The 8,595-nt window shown below is 41.7% G+C and overlaps 1 protein-coding gene and 4 non-coding genes across 5 annotated transcripts; all 5 read right to left on the bottom strand.

Annotated features, from left to right (window-relative positions):
• Positions 1 to 2,428: 2,428 nt before the first annotated feature.
• Positions 2,429 to 6,705, bottom strand: LOC101290669 (eukaryotic translation initiation factor 3 subunit I). The gene is made up of 8 exons (XM_044507890.1): positions 6,157 to 6,705; positions 5,942 to 6,069; positions 5,251 to 5,370; positions 5,072 to 5,161; positions 4,348 to 4,434; positions 4,149 to 4,228; positions 2,790 to 2,883; positions 2,429 to 2,596 (listed from the first exon to the last, which is right to left on the bottom strand). The coding sequence occupies exons 1-7, from the start codon at positions 6,554 to 6,556 to the stop codon at positions 2,808 to 2,810; spliced, it is 981 nt and encodes a 326-aa protein (XP_044363825.1). The 5' UTR covers positions 6,557 to 6,705; the 3' UTR covers positions 2,429 to 2,596; positions 2,790 to 2,807.
• On the bottom strand, positions 3,063 to 3,138 carry LOC123088904 (small nucleolar RNA U54). Its single transcript, XR_006442157.1, has one exon. It is a non-coding gene; the product is annotated as a small nucleolar RNA U54 (small nucleolar RNA).
• On the bottom strand, positions 3,234 to 3,313 carry LOC123088905 (small nucleolar RNA U54). Its single transcript, XR_006442158.1, has one exon. It is a non-coding gene; the product is annotated as a small nucleolar RNA U54 (small nucleolar RNA).
• On the bottom strand, positions 3,451 to 3,529 carry LOC123088903 (small nucleolar RNA U54). The gene has a single exon (XR_006442156.1). It is a non-coding gene; the product is annotated as a small nucleolar RNA U54 (small nucleolar RNA).
• Positions 3,789 to 3,870, bottom strand: LOC123088906 (small nucleolar RNA U54). Its single transcript, XR_006442159.1, has one exon. It is a non-coding gene; the product is annotated as a small nucleolar RNA U54 (small nucleolar RNA).
• Positions 6,706 to 8,595: the final 1,890 nt, after the last annotated feature.

Here is an 8,595-nt window from a genome sequence, read left to right as displayed (position 1 = left end):
CGCCCCCTGTCTCCCATTCCTTGCGAGTCCTCCGTCCACATGGATCTTTGCGATGCCTTCGGCTGGCGCGTTCCATCCACCCCTGCCTCCCGTTCTTGTGATAGTTGCTGCCCGAGGCTTGTCGCCGGATGACACAGGCGCCCTCAAAAATTCAAGCTCCGATATGAAGCTCTTAACAAAAGAGAAAATGGCATGTGGGCTCTGAAAGATTGCTTCATGGATAGCCTTCCGACGTGCTGTCCAAATTGCCCATAAAGTAACAACACAGTTTATTAACCGGGCATGTGGCAGATTATCAAACAAAGTGAATAACCATTGCTTCGCACCCGGCTCGCTTTTTGCATGTAGATGTTTAGCGAGATCGCCATCAACAAGGGCCTAAACGCAACGAGCCATTGAACAATCCAGGAGGGAATGCCTCCATGAATCTTGTGCTCCGCACAAGTGACAACAATCAACATCGGACATATTTCTTACATGGCGCACATCCTCAGTCGGGAGAGAATGTTTGGCAAGTCACCATAGAAAGTTTTTTACCTTGCCCGGGACCTGAACCGACCATAGAGAAGTCCAAGATTTCCCTTCGGCTGCCAAGTCAGATGATCCTGTAATTCCTTCGAGCCAATCCTCTCTTCGTCTTTTTGTATCTATCAGCATCCTGTACGCCGATCGTACTGTAAAAATCCCATTCTTCTCATGAGACCAAGCCCACTGATCGTTCATATGCCGTGTGCAAAGTGGGATACCATAGATCACATTTGAGTCTGCTGCTACAAAGACTTGCTCAACAATGTTTTTCCGCCAGGTTGCGGATGTATGATCAATTAACTCACTCACAAACTGGCAGATTAGATGACAAACATGCAATAAGTCTCATAGTGGCACTCCTAGGAATCCAATTATGTTCCCAAATTTTGGTTGAAGACCTGTCTCCAAATCTTCTTATCAAGCCTTGACAAAGTACATCACGTCCCTCCAAAATAGCCCTCCATATCTGTGATGGACGCTTACCCACTTCAGCAGCCAAAATTGAAGCATTAGGATAATAAACTGCCTTTAACAATCATGCACAAAGTGATTCTGGGTGCTGTAACAGTCTCCACGACTGACTAGCCAAAAGTGCAAGATTAAAAATCTCAAAATCCTGAAAGCCTAAACCACCCATAACATTGGGCTGTGTCATAGAGTTCCAAGAGACCCAGTTGGGTTTTTGTTTTCCATCCTTACTCCCCCGCCAAAACTGCCTGATGAGCTTGTTGAGGTGTTCGCATAAATCTCTAGGAAGCTTGAAACAAGACGTTGAGTACACAGGTATAACTTGGGCCACTGACTTAACTAACACCTCCTTCCCTGCATATGAAACTATTTTTTCAATATAACCTTTTACCTTGTTCCACGGTCTATCCTTGAGATACTTGAAAGCTCCAGATTTTGAATTACCAATATCAGATGGCATGCCCAGGTACTTGTCATTCAATGTTTCATTAGGAACATTCAGCATACCCTGGATCTGATAACTCCAACAGGCTTGACACCATCGCCGCCCCTTCATCATTAGATAATAAGTTAGATGTACACACCTAAAGTTGGTAAGAACTAATGGGCAATGCCCCCCTCATTAGGCCCATCAAAGAAAGCAACTGCTACTTAATCGTAGGTTTGCTTTCGTGCAAGGCCCCCCTCCTGGAGCACGCAGTTGTCATTTTTAAGTAAACGACCCGCCCCCTTTCTTTGCCCGCTAGCCACTAGGATCTCATGAACCAGGAGCGCCAGCACCACTTCCTCGATCTTCCTATTGGAGGCATGATCGTGGTTTTCATTTCATTCATTTCAAAGGAAGTTTCATAGAGATAAGTGTGGGGAAATCCCTTCACTTTGTAAACATAAGCTGTTTTTGTATAGTGATCTCAGGTCATGGAGATCTCGAGGCATGTGGGGATTTATCACATAGTTTCTTTCGAAAAGGGATGATGGAAAAGTGAAAACTGGACTTCGACTTGGAAACGCCCACGTAGACCATGACGCTTTAGAAAAGGGTTGGATTATGGGCTCATCGTATTTAGTGTCAAACTTTGACCATAAAATTAACTAGTAAAATACAAATTAGTTCATAAAAATTATATGATGGAAACTATCTTTTTCGAATATCAAAAGCTTTGCACATGTAAGTTTGGAATCCAATGAACGAATAAGTTTTGGACTGCCATTTTAGAAGGTGGCAGTACGTACCTATACACTAGCATTTATATGACTGGAAATCCAATCGTGTCAATCCAAGGAGCCAATGTCTCAGTAGGCTCAGCGTCTAAGTACGTAACATATAATCCTTGAGCTTGACAAAACTACAACACCTAGCTGCGCATCCATGTACTATGTTCAGCAGAATGGACATCGAATCAAAAGTAGAATGTTTTGGAATAAACAACACTGACAGAGCAACACCATGTCACCCATTTAAGCATCTCCATTGCTGATTGTATGAAAAGGTGCTATTACATAGTAGACCATCCAGCTAAGTTAAGTTCTCTCACAAATTGAGCCCCAAAAAAAAAGCTATGTTCTCTCCAGGGTACTAGGGAGGTCTCTCAATTGCAGCCTGAAACAAGATAGGAAATGAACATGTAAGCATAAGCCTGAAGCACAAGACATTTCGAAACAACATAGAAGACGAGATGCTGAGATTGCTCAAGAAAAAGCACTGAATGAACAATGTATAAACATAAGCCTGAATGAACAATGTATTAAGTTGCAGTTATTCACATTTGTCTACCAAGGAATATGAGCCTTACCTTGAGAAATTCATAGGCTTACATCTTGATGTTGAAATACTCAGGATCAAAATGGTGTAGCCTCACATATCCATCCTCACCACCACTCGAAAAGCTAAGGACATTATATGGAAAAATACGGGTCATTAAAACTGGAATTCATAAGAGATGAGATAACAAGAACTGAAGCTCAAAGAAGGAGCTGAAAAACCCTATTTCTCAAAAGCATTTGGATAAACATATATGAGAGATCACAAAAGAAATATAATAGAAGTATCAAAAAAAAGGATTGGCAGCTCTCATAAGTTTATTTTACAACATATTCAGAATAGCGTATATGACAAAAGTATTGGACTGAAATCACTGAGCTGCCAAACCAGCTGGTAGAATAGAACAGAATGCACAAGAAAGCATGATCAAGCAATTACAGGTTAGATCTGCCAAAATAAATTATGGGGACAACATAGCTCTCATATCCAACTTTTCATCAAAACAAGGCCAGCGTAGCGTATATTGCCAATGTAATTGGCTATAGTCACTGAGCAACATTATTACTAAACATGACAAAAGAAAATTCACAAGATAAAAGGTGTGAAGATAAGGCACCAAAATACTAAGGAGACAACATGTGCTCAAACAGATGGAAATGGCAAGTATAATGTGACATAGGATTACTTCATGTAGCTCTCATATAAACTTTTCATCAAAATATGATCAGTATAGAGTATATTGCCAATGTAATTGGCTCTAATCACTGAGCTACATGTTGAGTAAAAAACATAACAGAAAAAGGTAGGAAGCCAGGGCACTGGAACAAAGGAAACAAAATATGTCACAAACAGATAGCAAAGACGAGCAATGTGTGACAAGCCATAAGTCAATGCCCATGTAGAATTTAAGATACAGAGGATGACTTAAGACTTAGGATGGGAGACAATAAAATGGTGATTGAGGATTACTTCACCATGATCTTCTCTCACTGAAGATAAAAAAATATGAATAGAAAACAATAAAAAGATATGTTCTCATAATATGTGATGACATCCTAAAGACTCAGAATAGCGTATATCACCATGAATCTACATGGCTTAATCATTGAGCAGATTTTAGCATACTCAGTGCAACAGAGGCATATTGCAAACCCAACGTGAGAAGCAAAATGTAAATATAAGAGATCAACATGAAATAGTAAACAGGGTTACTGAACACATATAATATTCAAAATCAAGCTCTGATTTCATAAGATTTGACGACATTCTAAAGACTCAGAATAGCATATATCGCCATGAATCTAAATGGAACAGAGGCATATCACAAACCCAAGCTCAGAGGCAAAATACAAACATAAGAAATCAAAATACAAACAGAGTATGAACTAACCTCCTCCCATCAGGATTAAATGCTAATGCATTGATAGGTCCAAAATGTCCTTTAACACCACCAATCTCTTCTTCTAAAATCTGAGATTGACAACAAAATCTTGTTACAGAAGTTGACAACATATACACATACAGAAAGTAACTCCCCATAGGAAGTCAAGAGCCATCTGTGTAAATATATGCAAAGGAATCTAGTTCACCTTGTGGAAAAATTTGGCCTCAAATTTACCAGCACGACGATCTGTCATAGTAACATTCATAGCATCTTGGCCACCTCCAATAACCACCTAAGGATAGCAAAAAAGTATGATGTTCAAAAAATACAAATACACATACAAATGAGTTTCCGTAGAATAAATAACAAATAGACCATTATAATGTACTCCCTCCGTTCGGAATTACTTGTCGCAGAAATGGATGTATCTAGATGTATTTTAGTTCTAGATACATCCATATCCGAGACAAGTAATTCCGAACGGAGGGAGTGCCAATTTAGTTTAGAATCATGAATGCATGGGATGAGCATTAAACACAGATGCAGAAAAACTAAGATAACAAATATGCAAAGGAATCATGGTTTACACAGTTTGACAAACTTGGCCTTAATTAATGAGAACAAGAAATCGAAGTTAGGAAATAGATGGGCACGACAAAAATATGTGACACTCAAGACCAGAGCACATACACGGTAATCCTATCCAACTTCATTAATTACCAAAAGGGCTAGACTGCAAGGAAGCACATTCTGGACGAAATTCATAGTCAATCCAAACTTCATAATTGACCGCGGAAATATACACTTAGCTTGTAAAAAGACCAAGAGTTCAAGAGACAACCCCATGTGCTTTGAGAGAGCTTATATATTCAAATGCTTGCAGCAACTTAAGAACAATGGCAGATAAGGTGACAGATACAGGAGCATACATGATCAAGAGTAGGAGATATGTCAACAGCATTAACCGGTCGCTCTGTGACATATGTCTTTATCAGGGTCAGTGTTCTTGCATCCCATAGCTGCGACATAGCAGATATGTCAGAAAAATCCATATGTTAAAAAATAAAGTATAAACAGGTTATCAGGGCAGCAATACCAAAAGTATCACCTTAGCAGATTTATCCAAGGAACCTGTGAGGAAATGAGACCAATCTAAGGATTTTGACAGTGAGCTAATTGCCTTCTGATGTCCAACCTCCTTGTCTGACTCCTTCAGCAGCTTTCCGGTCTACAAGCCCAGAGAAAATAAAACATAAATGCACAACATCATACAAAAATGGGAAAGCGACATCGTACATACTGATTGAATTAAACACCTGGCATGTACAACAAACATTGAATGACGAGAGATAGTGGCATGTAAACTTTGCAGGAGATAACTTATTGGTTCCTTCATTCTTTCTAATGAAAGACCCACGGAAAGAAAATTGCATTCTAGTTTTGGGGGGGGGGGGGGGGGGGGATACTCTAGTAAGGTGGACTACGTACTAAGCATCCACCATGGCCAGATTTACAGATATTAACTGTTTGCTGTGTTAATTCAAGGAGTTGGTGGCTATAAGAAACTCACGGAATCAGACCACATGACAAGGAAATTCAGGGCGTGTGTGAAATATAAAGCACTGAGCTCAAGTAACATTTTACATTACAACCAATACATCTACAATCATGCAACAATAGTTGCAAGCTCCTACCAAGAGCAAATTGCCACAGGTAGATGGCACCAGACACCCTAATAGGCCACAGAACTGATCGCCAGCATGACTCAACAAGACTACTTGCAAGCTTGGGGTGCTAACCTCAGAGTCCCAGATGCGGATGGTGGCATCCTCACCGGCGGTGATGATGGTCCGGTTGCCGGGCCCCCACACGGCCCTGTTAATCCTCCCCGTGATGCCGGAGATCACAAGAGCTGACTCCTCCGTTTCTGCAAACCACAAACACATTATAAAATCCACATTCACGTCACAACTAGACATCTAGAAACTTCCAGGAGGAGAAGAGTAAACCGTACGGTCTTGCAGGTCCTCGGCGATGCGCTTGACCTGCGCGGTGGGCATATTCCCCATGAAACTGTCGGTGGTGATGACCGCCAGGTGGTCGCCGATGGCTAAGTCGACGGAGCGCGCGGGGGCGTCGAACCTGAAGGTGAAGAGCTCCTTCCCCGTCTTGACGTCCCAGAGCTTGGCAGTCTGGTCGGCGCTCCCCGTGATGAGACGCGCGGAGTGGCGGGAGACATCGCAGGACCATACCGCGCCGTTGTGGCCGCGGTAGGTGCCGAGGCGGTCGCCGTTGTCGGCGTACCAGACGGTGGGGGTGTGGTCCTTGGCGCATGAGAACAGCAGGTCGCCGTCCCGGTTGTACTTCAGGAACGTGAGCGGGCGCTCGTGCCCCTTCATGAGAATAGGCCTCATCTTGCCGCTGACTGCTGCTCGCCGCCGCCGCCGCCGCCGCCGGGAGGTGCAGGGTTGGGTAGGGTTAGGGAAGTGTAGGAATCTGGATCGTGCGTTGCGGCGGAGCAAAACCCTAGCTGCGGTTGGACAAGAGGCTTTGTGTGAGAAATCTACGCCGTTAGGCGGCTGTATTAAGCACGAAGGCTGGGCTGGGTTTCGGCCCAACAAGAACTACGGGCTGAAACAAAATGCGCCCAACGTTCGCACGAGGACTATTTAACAAGCGCTCCTTCAACAGAATGGCAACAATCAGCGTCACTTGACGCGCTCTCAGCCATTCGCCACGTGTCACATTCTGAACGCTTCCTTCAAATTTTGTTTCCTTTTATCTTTCTGCACGCGTTTTCGACTTTTTAAACGGTTTTTTTGAGGTTTTTTCGACATTTTAGTTTTTCACTGTTCCTTAGCTTTTTAAAAAAAATGAAAAAATTTACATGAAAAAATGCGTTTTTCCCTTTCATAAGAGTTACGGTTTTTGCTTCAGCGAGAGGCATGGTTTTACTTTCGTGAGACTCACGGCTGTGCCTCTCGAAAATGGAAAAAAACACATTTTTTCTTTCACGAGAATCACAGTTTTGTTTCCGTGAGATACACAGGTGTGCTTTCGCGAAAGTCACGGTCGTGCCTCTCGGAAATGAAAAAAGAACGTGTTTTTTTTCACGAGTCACGGTTTTGCTTCCGCGAGAAGTATGATTATGCTTTCGCGAGAGTCATGGCCGTGCCTCTCGAAAAGGAAAAAAACTTGTTTTTTTGTTTTTCTTTCTTTCGCGAGAGTCACGGATTTGCTTCCGCAAGAGTCGTGGTTGTGCTTTCACGAGAGTCACGGCCGTGCCCCCTCAGAAACGAAAAAACGCGTTTTTTTTCTTCCGTGAGAGGCACGGTTGTGATTTCGTGAGAGGCATGGGCGTGCCTCTTTCGGAAAGAAAAAAACATGTGCTCCCGGTTCGTTTTTTCGTCCGGTGTTTTTTTCATGAAAAAAAGTTCGTCAAACCCTATCAACATGGGATCTACTTCCTCCGTTCTTAAATATTTGTCTTTCTAGACATTTCAAATGACTACTATATACGGATGTATATAGACATATTTTAGAGTGTAGATTCACTCATTTTGCTCCGTATGTAGTCATTTGTTGAAATGCCTAGAAAGACAAGTATTTAGGAACGGAGGGAGTAGTTTTGAAGATCTCGACGCGAGGAATGCAACGGTGAAAACTGTTCGAGATTTGGATGCACGGTTTAAGAGATAAACGTTTTGAATAAACGGATCTACGAAAATAGCAAAAACTCCCAGGATGTGCGCCACTTGTCGCAACTAGGAGAATTGGAGTGATCTTTGCAATGAGTACTTCTTAATTAGTGATTCCGCACATTCAGCGATCTCCAAGACTTCTCTCGCTGAAGCATTTAGACAAGGGGAGCGCCTATAGGGCGCATCACGCGCTGCGAAGGAAGCTGACGCGCACCCCCGCTCCCCTTCTGGGCTGGCCCATGTGTGGCCGGGACGCCGCCTATTTTTTTTGTGAATGTTTCCTTTCTATTTTTGTCCTTTTCTTTTTTTCAATAATTTGGGATATCAAAATGTCCTAAATTTCAGAAAAGTTGCTAATTTTGAATAAAACAATCATGATTTCAAAAAAAATCATGACTTCCAAAAAGATGCTCGGTAATTCAAAAAATGTTCATGAATTAAGCAAAAAATGTTCACAAATTTAAAAAATGTTCATCAATTTAAAACAATGTTCATGATTTCAAAAAATGTTCGTGAAATTGAAAAATGTTCACAAAATAAGTAATCATGATTACAGCAAAATGCTCTGGAATTCAAAAACTGCTCACGAATTTGTAAAAAAAATGTTCACAAACTTAAAAAATGTTCATAATTAAAAAAATCAAACAAATATATGCTAATTTGAAAAATGTTCGCGAATTTAGAAAAAATGTTTACGATTCAAAAAAATGTTCACACATTCGGAAAAATGTTCAGGATTCAAAAAATGTTCG

This window comes from Triticum aestivum, chromosome 4A (assembly GCF_018294505.1).
Source record: "Triticum aestivum cultivar Chinese Spring chromosome 4A, IWGSC CS RefSeq v2.1, whole genome shotgun sequence".
In the NCBI taxonomy this organism is placed as follows: Eukaryota; Viridiplantae; Streptophyta; class Magnoliopsida; order Poales; family Poaceae; genus Triticum; species Triticum aestivum.
Note: the sequence above shows the minus strand (reverse complement) of the source record. Positions and strands in the feature narration are given on the sequence as shown.

Coding starts and splice junctions, on each gene's coding strand:
- LOC101290669 (XM_044507890.1), bottom strand. CDS start 6,556: ATGAGGCCTATTCTCATGAAGGGGCACGAGCGCCCGCTCACGTTCCTG. Junction 5,162..5,250: donor CCTTGGATAAATCTGCTAAG/GTGATACTTTTG, acceptor GCTATGTCGCAG/CTATGGGATGCAAGAACACT. Junction 4,229..4,347: donor AGGCCAAATTTTTCCACAAG/GTGAACTAGATT, acceptor TGTCAATCTCAG/ATTTTAGAAGAAGAGATTGG.